Consider the following 20543-nt stretch of genomic DNA (forward strand, 5'->3'; position numbering starts at 1 on the left):
TCCCCAATTTGACAGCCAAAAGAATATTAATGCATTCTTGTTTCATTTTGCATTTCTTACCCTAACTTGTACGTCTCTTACTTTATCTAGGGTTATTTGCTAGCCATCTGTATTTTTTTTCTTCTGAGTAATACTTGTACATTGCTTTCTTTTTTTAAAACTAAGAGATTTGCATTTTTATTGATTACTAAGAAATCTTAATGTGTTAGTAATGGTCTCCTTCTGGGAATTTGGAAAAGATTAAACTTGGTTTTATTTATATTAGTATATTTATTTTATTTATATATTATATATAAATCTATAATTTAGATTACTTTAAAAATTGATATGTAAAAATAATTTAAGCTTGTATTTCTCAAGTCATAAATTTCAGACACGAACTGTATATTAACTCCCATAGGAAAATAAGGGAGTTATTGTACCTCTGCTTTTAGAGTTCTTTCTCTTCTAGTTTTTGTTAGAACAAATAAAGATTCTTATGCCACCATATTATAGCAAAATCATTCCATTAAAATGATGTTACTTTTATTTCAAGCAGTGTAACATTTCACAACTGTTATTTAAAAGTAATGTGTTTAAAAGGATTCAAATCTTACTCAGCATCCTTTGAGAACATACTTGTCCAATTTCTTAATTCTTATTGAGCCTCTTCTATTTGGTGGGAGTATTTCCATTTTCTGAAAGGGAACATGGCTGGTGATGTACCTTCTGAATCCTGGCATAGTTGGGAATATCTTTCTAATGCTTGTACCCATGAACAAAGACTTGGATGAGAATGAAATCCTTTTCATATCCTCTTTCATTTCTGAGCTTTTAATAACCACATCGTGTTTCTGAAGAGAAATCTGAGACAAACCTCAGAATTATTTTCCACTGTGGGTGTCCTATTTGTGTGTGTATGGTAGGTGTGTGTGTAGGATTCTTATGGGTTTCTCTCTTTATTCTTAAAATCCCAGGATCATTAGCATATATCATGGTGTTAATTAATCTTTATTTGTTTTTATGGGAATATGGTAAGCTTTTCTTAGCTGAACTTTCAGATCGTCTTCTATTTTGTTTTGTTTCTGAGGAAGATTGGCCCTGAACTAACAACAGTTGCCAGTCTTCCTCTTTTTGCTTAAGATTGAGGCTGAGCTAATGTCTGTGCCAATCTTTCTCTATTTTGTGTGGGATGCTGCCACGGCATTGTTTGATGAGAGGTGCTAGGTCCATGCCCAGGATCCAAATCCATGAATCCTGGGCCATGGAAACGGAGCATGTGAACTTAACCACTGTGCCATGGGGCCAGCCCCAGATCATCTTTTTAATCAGTAATTGTTGATTTCAGCTATGTCTTTGAGTTTATGTCTTAATTATTTGTTTTTTTAAGGCTTCCATCCTGTAAGATAAATCTATTCCTTTTATAACAAGTTGTGCATAAAGTTGTATATACTCTAATGAACATTCATTCATCAACTTATTCCAGTCACCTCAAACCTCTTTTTCAAGAACTTCTCTTCCTCCACTCCAGCTCTGTATTTTGGTATTTTCATGGCTTTTTGCTGAATAGTATGCACTTTTCATTTCTCACACTCTGTCTGGGAGACCTCATTCACAACCACGACTCCTAGTAGTACCATTTCTATACTCTTGATTACAAAATCTCTAATTCCTAAATTTATATTGTCACAGTGCTGTCAATGACCTTTCAAAACTCAAAATATCATTATTCTTCTAAGTTTTAAGATTCCTTAGCTTAGAACAAAGACCTTCAATGACTTAGCCCTGGCAACTGCACAGCCTCATGTCCTGTAAGGCCTCCCCGTGTATCTTTCATTCCACTAATGCTGAACTCTCTCTTCTTCCAGGGCCTCAGTCTTTCTTACATCTGTATAACGGCACGCGTTCGTCGCTCTCCCAAGAGAAGTCTCCCCCTACTGTATGTTCAATCTAATCCTTCTTCTCCTTTAACTCATTTGGCATCAAATTCTTCAGGAAACCTTTTCTTATCTCAAAATCTGAATGAGATGAGCTCAGTCCTTCTGTGAAATCATCACAATTAACTCCATGTTCTTTATTTGTATCCCCCACTAAACTATAGAACTTTAGCCAAGGGCTTTGCCATATTTACCGTTGTCCCCTTCAGGGCTTGGAGTCATGTCTGGGTGTGCCCAATTCTCAATAAATATTTTTTGAATGAATAAATGAGTGAGTGAATGAATGATATCATCCAGTAATGGAATAAGGAGATTTGGAAAATAAGACTATCAATTTGAGGGCTCCAACAATACAGACAAGAGGCATTAATGTATTGAATATGTAGCAGGAGAAAACTAAAGGAAAACACAAGTTGATGAGGCAGATTAACAGGAAACTGAGAGAATTCGATTAGTAATTCAGAGATTAGAGGAGTGGTAAAGATGACTCTAAAGTTTTGAACAAAGTTCTTCACAACATGGCTTACAAGTAGGAGTGAGAAAGAGGAGACTTCACTAACTTTTACTTTGTATATTGCAACCCATTTCTATTGGTTCACTTCCTACCCCCCTACCCCCCATATTTTCAGTTACTTCTGTCTCCACAACAGCCTCCATAGTGAAAACTGTTTTCTTTCTAAAATACAAATGTGATTATGTACTTCCTCTGTTTAAATAAACTATATAGTTACCATTGCTTACACTCTAGAGGATGAATTCTCCTTCTCTTAGCAGAGCTTTCAAGACCCTTCAGAATTTGTTCAACTCCACGCTGGCAGCCTCATTGTCCTAGGTACTTTGAGCTTGAACTATGATGGTTTCTGAGTCTACGAAAACTGTGTAGATGATAGTCTCATCCAAGCTCTTCCTGCTTCCTTCATTCAGTTTCTTCTGCCTTGTTCCTTTCTTCCTCTCCCTCTTGACCCCCAGTTCTTTGTATACACATTTCAATGACCAGCAGAAATGCAAATTCCTTTGTAAAAGGCACTCTAACATCTTCTCCCCTTTTCTCCTATCTGCTCCCATAGCATTTTTTTTTTTTATCTTGGTCATATGATATTTTTTTATATGGTAGATTTCATTAGATACATACAGGTAGATTTTGAATTTATTGATGGCAAATACTTTTTTCTTCATTTGTTTGTGTCAAGAACATAGCAAAATGTCTGTGGCATGATGGAAGTTTAATATAAATAAATATGTACACAAATGGAAATGAGTGAGTTTGGTAAAGAATGGTGATATTGAGAAAAATGAGATGGATATGTGATGGAATGAAAGCTTTAGATATTTTTTAAAAGATAAATGAACTTTTACAATTTTACTAAATTCTATATAAATTCTCTCTTTCTGTATCCTGAACAAAATTCTGTTTCCCATAATTAGTGATCGTTTTGTGGTCTCTTCAAGTAAGGACGGTTGTGTAGCTCAGTGCTCTCTTTTCTCCAATTGGTTAAAAAAAAAAACTGACTAGGGGTTAGCCTGGTGGCATAGTGGTTAAGTTTGCATATTTGAATTTGGCGGCCCAGGGTTTGCGAGTTCAGATCCTGGGTGCAGACCTGGTACCACATGTCAAGCCACGCTGTGGCAGCGTCCCGTGTAAAATAGAGGCAGATTGGCACAGATGTTGGCGCAGTGACAATCTTCCTCTAGCAAGATGAGGAATGTTGGCAACAGATGTTAGCTCAGGGCCAATCTTCCTCACACACACACACACACACACAGAAAACACTGAAAATAAACCTGACTAAACTAGTGATTCTATTCTTTTGCCTCATATTTTGTCTCATGCTGAATTCAGTGATATTCTTTTCTGCCCACAGATGTGCTGACGTTTAGCCTTTTTGAACTCTGTTACAGCCCAGAGGATAACTGGGATTTCCTTCAAAATAATACACATTTTCTTAGCTTTTCATATGAATGAAAAAACACACAAACACTGGCTTTCTCTCACATTCTCTAACTTTTTTCTTCTGCATTTGGCATTTCTCATCTCTGATTTCTAATCATTCCAGCTCTGTATTCTGGCTGGTGTCTGGCAGAGTGTTGCCCCTAGTAAATACAAGGTAGTGATAGTAACACTCATACACATTTTGAGCTACTTAGAAAGAGATGTTATTTAAAATGTGTGTTCTGGATGACCTTCCATTTAAATAGAGTGAATCTCACACACAATTTCTGCCTGATATTTAACCTCCTACATTTTCTTTTGTTTTTTTTTCCTGGTGATTTTTGCAATACCTATCAATTTAGAGCCATCTGCACATTTTATTAACAAACTCTTCCTTGCAGATCATTAATGAAAAACTGAAATAAAACTGGAATTCCTTATCAATTCCCCCTTAATTCCATTAATATCTACTTTTAAATACAGTGCTTGGATTCAAGTTTGTATAAAATGTTATGTCAAATAAGATGGAGTTTTGATGCGTACTTGGCTCCTTGGTTCAATTATATTTCAGTTTTATTCATTTTGTTTTCTGCTCCTTTGCAGTATCCTGTGTTAAGCTTGTCCATTAAAATATATATCCCTTCTGAACTCTGGTTAGAGCAGAAGTGGTGCAGCCTCTGGGGAGGTAAATGTAATTTGTTTGATTGGATGCTCAAGCATCCTTATTCTCCTTAGAGAAATAGAACCTTTCTGGCTTTCAGGTCAATTGGTGTAATGGCTGGATTCGGATGGAATGACTTGTAAGTCTCCAGTTCCTCAGAGAAATCCTGGAGAAATCTGTTGACAAGTTGCTGTCATCTAGCTGGTCTAATGGTATAAATGACTTGGACACTGATTCTGAATGGTGTGGAAACCTAATGGGGAAGTGAAATTTTGAGAAGATCTCAAGTGCATTATGAATGAGGTACTTAGGCAGCACCTATATGCACTTCTTCCAGTCAGTTGATCAGGTCTTTGCTGTGTTCTGCTACAGAAAGGGATTTACAATCTAAACTTGCTCAGACATAGCAGTGGCATCAAAAATGTTACTACTGCAAGGTATATAAAAAAAGACGATTATTAGGACATTTACTGGAGGAATCTATGAAGGAAGAAAGGAGATGAGGTCAGATTGGCCAAAGACACAACAGCCCAAAATACACATGAGAGACAAAAGCTATGGCGGAGGAGATCGCTGAGTCATGCATGCTGTAAGGATAGAGTTGATGGGCTCTGCAGACTGGAGGACGTCGGGGTGCAACTACCAGGGCCATGACTAGGCAGACAGTACTCGGAGTGACAGTTGGGGTCAGCTTCTCACACTCTTCCTTACCCTTAGCCATCAGGCAGTGGAGACATTTAACCTTAGTTTGGAGCACAAAGTGTGGGCTCCAGGCCACAAGAATGGGCTGATGCAACCAGGATGAAAGGGAGTCCCCATGCCAAGAAAATGAGTTGTATTGCATATCTCCTCTTTCCCCACAATGACTGGGCCTGGTCTAGAGTGAATAGAAACATGTCCACAGACAGATCCAATATTCCCCAAGCAGGAGTTTCAGATGAAAACAGAGCAAATGGATGGGGAAAAAAATCATAGATCATAGAAAAAGCTGTGTTAGAGATTCAAAAAGAAACATCTTTGAATCAAAAGGGCTTTGTGCTGGATGCTAGGACTCATGCAGTCAACTGATCAGAGCTGGTATTATTGCATGTGTGTGTGCGTGAGCGTGCGCGCACACGTGTATGTTAAGGCATGGATGGAAGAGGAAAAAACCTAAACAAACAAGAAATATATTGAGGGAAAAGTAGTATCCAAAGAATTAAAGTAGGATAATATGATAGAAAGCTATTGGGTGATTATTTAGGCCCACTTGGGCATTAAAGAGCTCTCTGAGGTGGCAATATATAAGCTGAGATCTCAATAACAATAAAGACCTGGCTAATCCTATATGCCTTCGTCCCTATGACCTATGCAAGAAGAAAGTCTCATACGGCCTGAAATCTCCACTTAAATTGAGTGTTTAAGCCTTATAATTCAAAGGCGAATTGGTAGAAGGTAGAAGTAATCTACTAGCTAATGATACATACCTGGGAGGGAAGTTTTACTAATTTACAAACATCCATTGATACGAGTATTAGGACGTGTAAAGCCCCAGTCAAATATCCCGAACAAGTGTTATGTGAGTCATTAGATATTATGCTGATTTTTTAATATTAGAAGCCTAGTAATTTTCACCCTTACTTTTAAATTTTCAGCCTTTAAATATCCACCTTCATTATTGATTTTCTGTTTATAAGGATATCCTGAAAACAGTTATAAAACTGATTATTTTTCTTTTTAACAAGTAAAATCAACATGCAAATGTCTTTCCCACTCAGTGTTTTTATCCAGGACCTCACACTTCTGAGGTTTGTTACCCTTTGGGGAAGTGTATTGCGGGCTTTGCAAAAAGAGATGAACTCTTGTAAATACACAGCTCCACCAAATTTTGAGGTTTATGGTTTTTTTGGTTTTTTTGGTGAGGGAGATTGACCCCGAGCTGGTATCTGTGGCAAGCTTCCTCTATTTTATGTGTGGGATGCTGCCACAGCATGACTTGATGAGCGGTGTGTAGGTTTGCACACGGGATCCAAAGCTGTGAACCTCAGGCTGCCAAAACAGAGGGCGTGAACTTAACCACTACACCACTGGGCTGGCCCACAGAGATTTTTTTTGGACAGCTGCTGCTTACCTGTGGGAAAATGGATTGGACTGGATGAATATGGATTATAAAAAGACAATGAATATGATTTTCAACAGCCCACTTGAAACTGGTAACCCAAGTGCTAGGACGGGGTTCTTCAGATGATAATAAAAACATAGAGATACATTGCCCAAATTGATGACACGGTCCCAGTTTTTTTGTTGTGAAGGAGGTAAAAGATAAGAAACTGCTGCATTTTCTGCATTTCACATATAACTAGCTACTTCTGTTTTTCGGGCTGATATAATCCTTACCTGGAAAGAATGCCTGTTTACTAGTGTCATTTCTTTTTGTCTAAACCAAATTAAATGTGCTTCTCCATTACTGATTGAGGAAAAAACTGCCTAGACAATTACTATCTCCACAGCTTTAAGGGCAGAGAGCACCACCTTTAAACAAGGGTCACTCTGAAGACGTTACTCTCAATTCCAGAACGCCTTCAAAGATAAAGCAGTTCCCATTAGATTCCATGATACAGTTCTCTAAAGGAGGTTAAAGAGATTCACATTTTTGCTTTGGCCTAAAATGACTCTTCTTCATTTAGTTTATGAAACATACTTTTAGTAAATTTTGCTCAGTACTGTCGGAGCTGGCAAAAAGTCTAAGAGGACACAGAAAGGCTGGAAGATAGGGTCTTGTGGAAAAGCATGTATTTCTTTGAAGAATGTAAAATGAGTAAATAATCCACTAATTATTTAATGGAATATTCTACCCATGTTGATGACTTTAGTGGGAGTAACTCGTGCTTAGTGTAAGTGGACGTTTTACCTCTGTTTTGTTCATATGGTAGGACTCTCTTTCCACTTACACATTCCTGCTCAGGATCTTTAAGACGTCAATCAAGTACTGGCATGAGGTTCAGTTTTGGACTAAACGCAGAAATGGCTTCCTATATCCCCGTCTACATGTCGAGGCCTTGATTGATGACCTTTCTTGACTTGGGGTCAGGAGTGAGTTTACATCTCTTGGCAGGGCGTTGACTTACTCCTTGAAACTGTAAACAGAAACCCAATGTCCACCATTTTTATTATCTTCCTTTAGGCGTAGTTGGATTTAGTGATATGCAATTTATCATTACAATTTAAAGAAATTTAAAAAACTGGAAATGATCTAAGAAAAAGTGAGAAGGATGATTTTTAAATTCAACACATTAAAAGGAAGAAAAATTAAAAAAATGGAATTAATCAGCATAGGTGGAAGGCTTGGGGTAACTTTTAAGTATCTTTCCATTTTCTTATTTCTTGTGTTTTTCTCTCTTTCTATAGCTCATTTATTCCCTATTCTCTACCATTGCTGGACTTTGCTAATTCCTATTAATCCTTCACAAACTAGTTTAGATGATGCTTCATTCAATAATGATTAAATGGGTACGTCATAGTTACTAGTTACTGTTCTGGGGGATGGTGGAGCAGCAGTAAACAAAACAGAGAAAGGAAACAAAACAGAACCCCCTCCATGGAGTTTATATATTAATAAAAAAGAAAATATGCAATATGTTAGGCGTGGATAAGAATAATAATCAGGAAAGGGGGTTAGCAAGGATTAGAGTCAATAATTTTAGATAGGTAGCTAAGAGGGGTTTTGGTAAAATGACGTTTGAGGAAATATCTGAAGGAGACGGCAGGTGTCTGTAGGCAAAACATCAAGGAGAGGGAATAGAAAATGCAAAGACTTTAAGGAAAATAATCACCTGGATTGTTTGAGAAGGGCAGTGCTGCTAGAACAGAGAGCACGGGGGCCATGCTAATAGGAAATAAGCCAAACATAACAACAGGCCAGATTGGATAGCGCTTTGTAGAAGCATAACTTTTATTCAGGGTAAGACTCATTTCAGGTCTTTTTGCAAAGGAGTGACATGAGCTGCCTTTGTTTTAGCAACAATCCTCGGGCCACTGTCTTGAGCATATACTAAAGGGAAACACATACCAAATTAGGGAGGGTGGTTAGGAGACCACTGCAAAAATCTAGGGGAGAGGTGGTGGTTTAGGCCAAGGTTGTAGCAAAAGAGGTGGGGAGCAGTGAGTGGATTCTGAATATATTTTGGAAGTAGGACCTTTGGATTTGATGGGATGGATGAGAATAATGAGGGAAAGAGAGGAGCCAATGAAGACTCCAAGGATTTTGGGCTGAGCAACTGGAAGAACGGAGTTGCAGTGCTCCAAGGTGGGGAAGGCTGTAGAATGAGCAGATTTTGGGCATAAGAGCAGAGCTCTGTTATGGAACATTTGTGTATGAAATGCCTAATAGACTTCCAAGAAGAGATGCTGAATAGAAAGATGGATGTAGGGGTCTAGATTAGAAGTCTGAGTTAAGAGATAATCATTTGGGAGTAATCAACCCAATGATGGCATTTAAAGCATTGAGATTAGATGATATTATCAAGGGAGTAGTTTTATGCAGAAAGGAGAAGAGGTAAAAGAAATGAATCCTGGGACAGTTCAATATTTATGGGTCCAACAAAAGAAGAGAGTCTAGCAAAGGAGACTGAGAAAACCAGCCTAAGGGGTAAGAGGAAAATTAAGGGAGTTTGATGTACTGGCAGCCAAATGACAAATGTGTTTCAAGGAGGAGGGAATGATCAGCTCTATCAATGCTGTTGATGGTGCAAATAAGATGAAAGCAGAATTTGCCATTTGCTTTTAGCCTCACGGAAATCATTGGTGACCATGGTAAGGGAGTTGCGATGGTGTGGCAGGCACAAAAATGTTGGAGTGCGCGAGCTTGAGTGGAGGGACGCATTCATGGAGGGAGTAGCCTGGCACAGATGTCAGGACCTGAGCATGAAGAAGAGATGTCTTTGGGGGCAGGGATGTCATGACAACTGGGAATTGGTTAGGTGTAAGAGAATCAACCAAAAAAGTACATACAATGAGGATAAGGGGAGCCCGGTTTCTCCCTTCCAAAGAAGGGAATTGAAAATATGGGAAGAGAGAAAACTAGAATGAACTCTAGGGTCTTGGGTTAGAATTGAATTTATCAGTGTAATCTCCTTTTATCTATGTATGTGTGTGCATACATATGTGTGTGCATAAACATATATGCATAGATATAGAAATAAATGTGTATGTGTATATCTCTCTATCTCTCTCTCTATCTTTCTGTCTGTCTGTAATCTACCTTAGCCATTCTTCTGATAGATACCTATTCCCTGCCTCTGTCCACTGAGAGGGAGAGGGAGGGTCTAGGAGTAGTAACACCCAAATAGCATGAATACGCTTAGTACTGAATCTTTGTTCCTCAATGTCATTCATCACGTAAGGAACCAAATTTCCTTGGAGGAATGGATGAGTCCAGGGCCCAGGCAGGGAAGTACAAAAATAAGCCTGGGACATCTCATGTCAGAAAGCAAGAAGATGCTCAAAGGATTATGAAGACATGTGAATGTGACACAGAATCCAGCTTTATGGGGCCTCCACTCTCTAAACATGGGACAACTTGAGCATTGAAATTGACATACGTATTGTATTATATCCCACTGAATAACGTAAGGATTCACGAGTCCATACAGATACAAATAAGTAAATGCAAACAATGAAAGCTTCATAAGAAACAGGATATTTACACAGTCTCAAAGTATCTGCTCACAAAATGACTATTACTTGCAAAAGGAAATTTTGTATTTTTACAGTAGAGAAACCTGGCAGATACCACCTTAATCCAAATGATTAAAGTTAACAGCATCAATAATGGAACAAATGGCAATGATGTATCACATGGTAAGATGTAATGAGATGATCACTGACTCACCTGAATGCAATCATGAGGAAACATTAGACAGACCCAAATTGAAAGCAATCTACAAAATAAGTAGACTGTAGTGTGCAACAGAGTTAAGATCATGAAAGCCAAGGCAAGATTGAAGAACTATTGCAGATCAAAGGAGGAGATCTAAGAGTCATGACAACTAAATGCAACATATGATTCTGGACTGGATTTATCTATAAAGGACATTTTTGGGATAACTGTCACAACTTGATGGCATCTGAGACTAATACGGTAGTGACATGTCAATGTTAATTTCCCGATTTCGATGGTTGTATTGTGGTTATGTAGGAGAATGTGTTTTTTTGTAGTGAATGCATGTACAGAGGTCATTCACCCCCCAACCTTCCAAGGACACTGAGCCTGGGCCCCACACAAAGGAATGTGTCTGGGCTCAGGGCCAAAGATGGCCACTTCGGCCTTGACTCGAAGGCACAAGTTACAAAAAATAAGTCCTGTGTCATGTTCCTTGTCTGGGCTGGCCACCCTGGCAGGCACCTGACAGGACTTTAGAAACATCCTATCCGTGGGAACAAAAAAGGTAAAAACACCGCATCCGTGGGAGCAAGAAGAAATAACTCAAAATATACAAATGTCTGAAACCCTGAGTCGAAACCCAGAGAAACCTTAGGATAAAAGGGAGTCACAGGCATAGAATAATTGGAAGTCTCACTGAGGAAAGGACGCTTTGCCTCGGACCCGGAGAATCGGCACTCCCACCCGCTGTACAAACCATTGGGACTTCCCCGGCTGATTGTGATATGGATGTTATAAATACCAATTTGTTGTTCCTCCTTTCTCCCTACTCCTTGTTCTGTTTCCCTTTATCAATAAACTTTGATTACTTAAACAACCAAGTAGCCTTCTTGCCCTTTGCTGTTGCGGGCAACAATGTACTACTATATTCATGGATAATGGGTTAATATGTCAGCATCTTAATCTCAAATATTTCAGAAAAATAATTCTTGTACTGTTCTTCAACTTTCTTGTAATTTTGAGATATTTTTTAAATAATAAAAAACAGAAACCATCAACTGAGCTGCATTACAGAGAGAATAGGAAAAGAGAAACTGGGAAAGGCGAGTAGAGACAATTGATTGAGAAATCCCACTATGGTGGGAAGGAGATAATAGGGAAGTATTTGGAGGAGCAGGATTCTAAGATGATTTCTCTGTCCCTAAGCACTCTATTCACATTTATTTTAATGAATTTACCACCTTGCATTGAATGTACTTTTGCATGCCTATTTCTATTGCAGATTGTAAATTCCTTGAAGAAAAGGTCTGTGTTTTACGTACTCCTTATGTGTAGCATGACGCTTAAGAGATCATAACATGCTTATTAAATATTCAAGCAACGGAACCATTTTCAACAAAGCCATGGTTTTTAATGAAGGATATGATAAGCAGTTTTCTTCCTAAACATGGAAGAAAAAATAAGAAGTCGACTTACTTTTAAGGAGAGAAAATTGTAATTATAACAAATAAATAACTGCTAGATTTTGGGGTATAAAATACTGTAAAGATTACTAAGATGTTTTACAGCTAATTCTAATAATCTTTTGGAAATCATATGTTCTATATATATAAAATAGAAAAAGAAACCAATGACATATTGAGATAATTAAGAGTGTAGAATATTGTGATGATTTGTGCACCAAAAGCAGAATTAAATGTGGAATTGCACATGAAATGATCCTAGGCAGCATCTACAGAAAATGGACTGACTCTATCCTTATTCCTTGAGAAATCAACAATAAATCAGACCATTGGCAGACTTCTCATCATGTATATATGTAAATTGATAGCATTTTTTGAAGTAGAGAGAGAAAGAGAGTAATCTAATAGTTTGGGATGAAGTGGCCACAAGAATTTCACATCCAGTTGAGACTGGACAACGAAAACTACTTACATTCCTATGTTAAATTTTTATTTTTTTTTACTTTTTTTGCTGAGGAAGATTTGCCCAGAGCTAACATCTGCTGGCAATCTTCCTCTTTTCTCCTTTTTTGTGAGCCACCGCCACAGAACAGTAGCTAACAAAACAAGTGATGCAGGTCTGTGCCCAGGAACCAAACCCGGGCTGCCAAAGTGGAGTGTGCCGAACTTAACTGCTAACCCACTGGGGCTGGCCCTAAATTTTTAGAGATTGATTAAGTTGGAGTCTTGTTAGTAGGAGGATGCAGTATATGAAGAACTTTAATAGATATCAAGGGGAGAAGAGCAAATCTAAATCATCATACACAGGATGAAAATGTGGTACAATTAGGCATGGATTTCTTCAAGGACCTGGCTTATCTGAGTTACTCAGAGGGGAAAAGCAAAAGTGAGTGTGTGTGTAGGGGGTGGGGAGAGAGGGAAAGGGGGTGGGAGAGGGCGATGGAAGGAAGAGGATCAAGTGTTGAAACAAAATATATGAGCTTATGGGAAATGGAAAACAGAAACAAAAACAAACAAGAAAAATCTTTGAGGAACGTATATCTGTATATGAAGTCGTTTCCGTGTAGTATCCTTCTCACAGTCAAAGAGAATAAAGATGGAAACAGTTATTCAGTGAACTGAAATGGTAGTGGGAACATATTCTCATTCCAAATATTTGTGGGCACCCCATGTGGTTAATTTCTACCAGAGCACCCTTCCCTGAATAATTGCTTCAACTTTTTTTCATATTGTTTATATAAATATAGCTTACTAGAGAATACTTAATAGCCTGGAGTATTTAGTTACAATTATATAAAAACTCATGTTAGTAAACAAGGTCAGTCTTCAAAGATGGAGAATCCATCTATGATACATTTTATGTTAGAAACTGGTGCCTTTTTTTATTGCTTAGAATTGCAACATAGTGTAGATTGCGTTGGTGGTTTTATTTTTGGAATATCAATTAGTCAGTCAATCAATTAGTATTTATTGAGCTTCTGCCCAGCACATAGGGCACGCTCATCAAATTTGCAAATGACACAAATCTTGGAGGATGGTAAGTACACTGGATGACAGACATAGCATCCAAAAAGATTTTGACAGCCTGGAGCAATGGGCTGAATCTAACAAGATGAAATATAACGTGGATAGATATAAATTCCTCTCCTTGGGTCCACAAAACTAACTGCTTATGTACTGGATGGGGTGAATGTGATTTAGCAGTGATGTAAGTAAAAAAAGACTTAGTAATTTAGTGAATAGTCAGCTCAATTTATCAGTTTTAGCTCCATGATGCCATTGCCAAAAATCTAGCATGCAATTTTGGATTATATTAAGGTGATAATCCTATTTCAATTTGGCAAGTCAGACCACACATAGAGGTTGTAGTATTTCTGGAGCCGCATTTTAAGAAGAGAGAGACCCAAAAACCATGTCATACTTAGAACACCGCAGAAACTAAACATATTTATTCTCAAGAAGACTTAGGAGAAGAATGACATTTTCTTTACATCTGTGTAAGTGCTCTCAAGGAAAAGGGATAAGATGCTTGCTATGGTCTCAAAAGAGCTGGGACTTAGGAATTGAAGTTATAAGGAGATATTTTTCAGTTCAATCATTTATAATAGTAGAAGTTGTTCAAAGATGAAAAGCTTCCCAATTTGGGGGGATAATAACACTGCAGAGGGGCAATCGGAGAACTCATTCTAAGTAAAGAATTCAGCATGGTACCAGGCATGTGGCAGGCGATGCTATGGCTCACTGGGGATGTTAGCCCTTCTTGCTGTGGAAGGTGTTGACACAAAGCCTGAGTCATCACTGTGTGGAGTTACAGCAGAGAGACTCAATGGATGGGTCACATAAATTAGATGGCTGCTACTTCTAAATGCTAACTAGATGTAACTGACTAAATAAAATTGGTTAAAACAGGGGCTGGCCTGGTGGCATAGCAGTCAAGTTCACTTGCTCCACTTTGGTGACCTGGTGTTCACCAGTTCGCATCCTGGGCGTGGACTATGCACCACTTATCAAGCCATGCTGTGCCTGGCATCCCACAAATAAAGTAGAGGAAGATGGGCATGAGTGTTAGCTCAGGGCCAATCTTCCTCAAAAAAACAAAAACTTGGTTAAAACAGTCTCTGGAGCCAGTCAACCTTCTATGTGACCCTTTTTTTTTTTTTCAATTCTCTATGATTCGGTTTCATTATCTTTAAAATGAAGATAATAATAAACCTGCCTTGGGTTGCTGCAAGAATAAAAAGAATAAATGTGCAGAAAAATTTTAGAGCTATGCCCAACATGCTAATTTACAATAAAAGTGAACACTTTTATAATGCTGAAGTAGTTGACAAAGGATTATTGGAAGATATAGGACCTGAGATATATGCTTTGAAAAATACTGAAAATCTAGGTAAAGGAAAGACAGTAGCAAGGTTGTTCCTGTAGGTAAAAGCTTGAATAAAGCATAGAGATGGATTTAAGCACTGTGTGGTCATCCGACAGCGAGGAGACCTCACCTGTTAGATTAGGTTGGCTGTCGGTGACTAGTTAGAATTGGATGGGATGAGCGAGGGGAAACCTCAGAAAATCTTTGCTGTAGGATGGTAAGCAGTAAGAAGGGCATTCTGCATATTCTCAGGAAGAGGAATAAAACACATGAGTGATAATTTAAAATAACCTTATGGAGTTTTCAGAATAAATTGCCTTCCTTATGCTTAAAAATTATAGATGGAATAGTAGAATCTTTTATGCAAATTCTTCTTTAATCTAGAAATAGAAATTCTATTTCAGGGCAATTTCTATTTCAGAAAGTCCAAGACATTTTTCCCTCCATAAAATTTTCCCTCTGGATTCCTATCCTAGTGGATTTCTTTTTTGTTTGAATTCCTTAGCATTCAAAATGGTCTTCTTTATATTTGTATTACCCATCATCATCTTTTGAGAGTGAATTTGAGTTCGAGATATGTTGCCACATTACTTTGTGTTAAATCTATAAAAAAAGGTGTTCTTCAAAATGCTGAAAATGGTTTTGCTTTAAAATGAAACCCATCAAATTAATGAAACTGATATTCTCGGGAAGCTTGTAAGTTAGCTCTGAGAAGGCAAGACTCACAGAGAAGAGCCAAAAATACGTTCTACTCCACACATTAATGGATTAAGGTATAACTTCTCAGAGCAGATCCTTGAAAAAGACAACACTTCATTAACTGAATTGAGTCAATACTTAAATCAAAAACAACCGTCATCATTTAAAGTGATTCACACACTCGTATATCACAATTACTTTGTCGTTTCATATGTACAAGTTCCTTGAGAGAAAGGATCATGACTTTATTTTCTTGGTGTAACTCATAAGGCCACTGTGAGTACTGGATTAATGCTTTATCGAATTAAATTTAAATTAGAAGAATATAGGCAACAGGGAAACTATAAAACTATTTCTCCAGCGAGGAAGTCCCCATAGGTACTCTATTAATTTCCTAGCCTCAGTCAACAGTTTCTTTTGGTTGTTGATGGCCAGCGGGGGTAGAATGGCAACAGAGATCTGGCATTTCTATGGAACAGGTGATTGTGGACAATTACAATATTCAGGTCTAGGTGGACTTGGTATTCTTTTTCCCCTTGGTAGCTTCTCAGGTATTGTGTGACTTTTTGGAATTTTGAATTATACTCCCCTCTAGTCAAGCATGAGCATGATCAGAAATTCTATGTTTAAAAACAATCTAATACATTCTTGTGATCAAAGGAATGAATACCGCCTATCACAGGGACAGAAATTCCACCTCCCTGAAAATGGTTAAAATAAAATATGGAACCCTGAGAGAATGAGGGCTCAGGAGTGACCTGCTGCCCTCTGTCTTCTTTCCAATGTATTTTTGGATTTCTTAGGAAGGAATTTAAGGCTTTTCTACAACTGCTACTGGTTTTGTCAATTCATTCCTTGAAGCCACACCAATAAAAATGTACTAGCTCCTCTAATCCTCATAGGGCTGGAGAATGAGATAGGAGGGAAGTTTACTTTAGCAGAAGGCTTTATTTCACAAATCAGAAATTCTATCATATATATTTCTATTCCCGTAAATAACTGGCAAGGGAATCATCAGAATGAGCTATTGCAAAAAGCCATCTTCATCTTCACAGTGTGATGGGGCCCCAGACCAGAATTGCAAAGTAGTTTACAGAATCTTGGAATATAAAACATGGTACAGAACATCAAAGAAGATTTAATCTTATTTATAGAAAGGTGGTGAGTAGGGGAGGGGACAACAGACGAGAGTGGCTTGGGATCATCATTAATCATTTTTTAAGTACCAACAAAGTTAAAACATCTTTCTGGAATTCACTGCAAGTGACACTGAATCCTTGTACTAAGCAAATATGTGATGAGTTGATAAAAAAAAGAAAAGGAAGGTCCTGAACTCTTGACTACAGATATAATACAGTGAATACAGAAAATCAAAAACATGCTTTCTATCTGACTCAAAATAAAGGTGCACTTAAACTTGTAAAAGACAACATTTTTATTTGAATGATATGACAGAACTGTCACAGGAGTGTTACCTGCTATAAAGAAAGCCTAAGAATTATTACCTTTATTAGACCGGTGACACTGAGCTTTAGCCATACATTTCTAACTTCTGTCCCTCTACAGAGACAATTTTCTTTTCTTAAATAAACTGTCATGCTAGTGTTAATATATTGTTGGCTCTCTCATGCTCTGAGAATACTGCTGATATAAAACATGTATATGTTAGATTGGTAATAGTATCTTTAGTGTAGCTGACTAGAACAAATGTGTTTCTCTCATGGCTGTGCTAATGTGATAAAGGAAAATTGGCTGTTCATCAGCTTTTGGCTGGGTAAAGACAGTAGAGATGGAACCACATTCTTTTTTATGCATTAATACCATCGAGAACTTTTCACTAGTTATATTTCATGTGCCTGCATGTTGCGCGAAGATGTTGTAAAACATGAGATAATGCTACAAATAACAAAGTAGAAAAGCCTGTATCTTTTATAATGATAACAGTCAAACACCAAATGACAGTAACAGGCTGTAAAAAATGGAATGCAAAAAAAAAAAAAAAGAAAGAAAAAGAAAATCCAGCCGTAGTACCCAGTAGAGAGGTATATATCCAGATCCATAAGGAGTTGGTGTATGATTATATGATTTTAGGTCTTTATGTTAAAGCTTTGTTTTATAATTAAGTAAAATGCAACACTGGGTCAGTGAATTTAAGAACTGGTTTAAATGAAGGCAAGTTGGAAAGAATGAAGAAAAGCCATATGGAATAACTTTTTGAAAAATTAATATTACCAAGTAATTCTGGTGATTATGATGTTAACTCCTAGGTTTGGTTGTGTTTTTGTTTTTGAGAGGAGTTTGTTGAAAGGGGTTCTTCAGGCAATCAGTGACATGATTTAAAGATGCCAGAGAACAGTTTATTTTCACCAATTTTTGCAAGGCCATTTTAATACAATAGCATTGTGAAAGCTACGATTTGATATACTTTTTATTAAAATGTTAGCATCTAACCTTTCAACTACAAGACATTAAATTTCTCTTTCTCTCTCTCTCTTTCTCCACCCTCACCCCTATCCCCGCCTTGTACTATTCATTTCTGTCCTTTTACTAATTAGAGTACCAATGATGCCTTTTGAATTTAAGTTAAAAACACTTGAACAGGACTATTTGTAGAGACTAAAGTTGATGTCAAAACAGCTAATCGGTTTGTTCGAAATATATGCAGTCATTAAAGTTTTTCTGTAGATACCACCTATGAAGTAGTCTGCGTAAAAGCTGGATTGAATTGCTATTCAGCGATTGCGTCTCACAAACAAAAATTTCATAATTTTCTATGGTGTAATCCAGGGATTGTCAAGCTACAATTCATGAGACAAGTCTGGCTGGTCATTTGTTTTTATAAATAAAGTTTTATTGGAACATGGCCATGCTCAATCGTTTATTTATTGCATATGGCTCTTTTCCTATTACAACAGCAGAGTTGGGTAGTTGTGATCTGGACTGTTTGGACCAGAAAATCAAATCATTTGGCTGGCAAATAAAAAAATATTTATTCTCTGTTTAAGGAAAAGTTTATTGACCCCTGGTGTAAAGAGTTGTTAGATTGCCTGATTAATTAGCTTAGAACATGATTGGCAAATGTTTATGTTATTCTGTATTGGAGAAGTACAACTGAAAATTGCCAGTTGGATACCAACGCCTAAGAAAGTAAACTTTCCAAGAAGTATTTTGTACAGCAACTTGAATTATGTCCACATGCAATCCATTTTTGGTATATCTCATTTTGAATTTCTCCCTTTTGTATTCATTTCTCTTTGTTTCTAAATAACAACTTTAACTAGTATCTAAATAAACAATATATCCTAAAAAAACTGATGAAGGCATGGCAGTCAGAGCTGTTAAATATATGAGACGAACAATTATGGTTACCTGTGAATACCCTAGTAGATACCATCGCAGCACAAAACTACAAAACGTAGGATTATATCTAGATCTATAAACACACAGATATATTATTGAGCCATTAAAAGAAATTATTTTCAGTCTTTCCAACCGAATAAATTGGAGAAGTAGAAAATTAACTCGAAAAAGACTGCTGGAATGTAGTCATTATAAAACAAAAGGTTATGCAATTAAAATAATGATGGTGATAATTTCTTACAGGTGCATCAGACAAAAATCAGTTTCTTCATTAATGGTTTGGAGGAGGATAATACAGCCTTTGATGCAAGAACTCTAACTGGTTCCATTACAGATTTTTCCTCTGGTACCATGCAAATAGGACAGAGCATCAATGGTAAGATTCTGACTCCAGAAAATTATCTTCTCCAATTATATTGTTTCTAAAAAAAAAGTCAAAAATAATATTTTAAAATTTATAAGTGTATTTGTTTCCTAGGACTGCGATAACAAATTAGCATCAACTGAGTGGCAGCTTAATACACCAGAAATTTATCCTCCCACAATTCTGGAGGCTGGGAGTCTGAAACCAACGATCCGCGGTGTTGGTTCTTTCTAGAGGAGCTGAAGGAGAATCTGTTCCATGCCTCTCTCTTTCTGGTAGCTTCTGGCAAACCTTAGTGTTCCTTGGCTTGTAGCTGCATGACTCCAGTCTCTGCCTCCAGCTTCACATGGCCATTTCCTCTGTGTCCTCTCCCCTTCTCTTCTCTTCTAAGGATACTTATGGTTAGATTTGGGGCTCTCCCTAATCCACTTTGGTCTCATCTCAAGATCCTTAATGACATCTGCAAAGACTGTTTTTCCAAATAAGATCACAGTTGCAGGTTCCAGGTGGACATATCTTTTGGAGGCCACCTTTCCACCCACTTTACCAGGCAAGCTTTAAAATTAGAACGTCTCTGTTGTCAATTTTTAAATTAAGAACAATATGTAATAAACTATTTTCTCTCTTTTTTCTGGTTTGCATTTTACTGGTAGGGCTCTTGTTAAAGTAGGACGTAGAATGTTAGACAGAATCTGAGAAATAATATTCAACATGTAATAACCTGGATTTACGGTGTTCCTATCTTCTTACCCTAAAAATGGGTCATATCATTTAAGAAGATAATATACATTACATCTTAAAAAGAACAGAATTTGAATTTAAAATTATCTTGAAATAACTAGCACAATGGTCTATAAATTGTCTACACTTTAAAATGGGAATATTATTTTATATGATTAAATAATGCTCATTTTAAGAAAATCCAAACAATACGGAGCATTATGAAATACAAAGGATTTTCCATTTTTCTACCTTCGTAGATAGATAGTTAACTTTTTTATACCCTACAAGAATTTTAGTACATATATCTAGAGACATGGTTATAAATATAATAATTTTCCAAAAATGACATTATAATACATATGCTTTCTCTGAGCCCTCTAAAAATAAATACTTCCCCTCCAAATATTATGACAAACATTTCATGTCAATATGCCTTCTCATTCAAAATGGTTGCATTGTGTACAATTGTATAGCTGTAACAAAAACCTTTCTAAACAGCCTCCTATTAATGGACATTTAGGTTATTTCTAGTATTTCAACGTTATTAGCACTGCACATATCTGTATTTTTGTATCTTTTTCTTTCTCTACATAGAAAACACTACATATAGCTGTATTTTTGTATCTATTTTTCTCTATCTCTCTCTAGTATGAACATATACACATACAAACATGGGCACTTGAACAATTGTCTGATTGTAC

The 20543-nt window shown here is 37.1% G+C and overlaps 1 protein-coding gene across 1 annotated transcript in view; it reads left to right on the forward strand.

The window, feature by feature from the left end:
* The window catches only part of USH2A (usherin), a 747192-nt gene that overhangs the window by 43661 nt on the left and 682988 nt on the right, over nt 1-20543 (forward strand). Inside the window, exon 4 of the mRNA XM_001915645.4 lies at nt 18999-19131. Within this exon, the coding sequence (XP_001915680.3) occupies nt 18999-19131 (133 nt within the window). The remainder of the gene's footprint in view (nt 1-18998; nt 19132-20543) is intronic.

Source organism: Equus caballus, chromosome 30 (assembly GCF_041296265.1).
Source record: "Equus caballus isolate H_3958 breed thoroughbred chromosome 30, TB-T2T, whole genome shotgun sequence".
Lineage (NCBI taxonomy): Eukaryota > Metazoa > Chordata > Mammalia > Perissodactyla > Equidae > Equus > Equus caballus.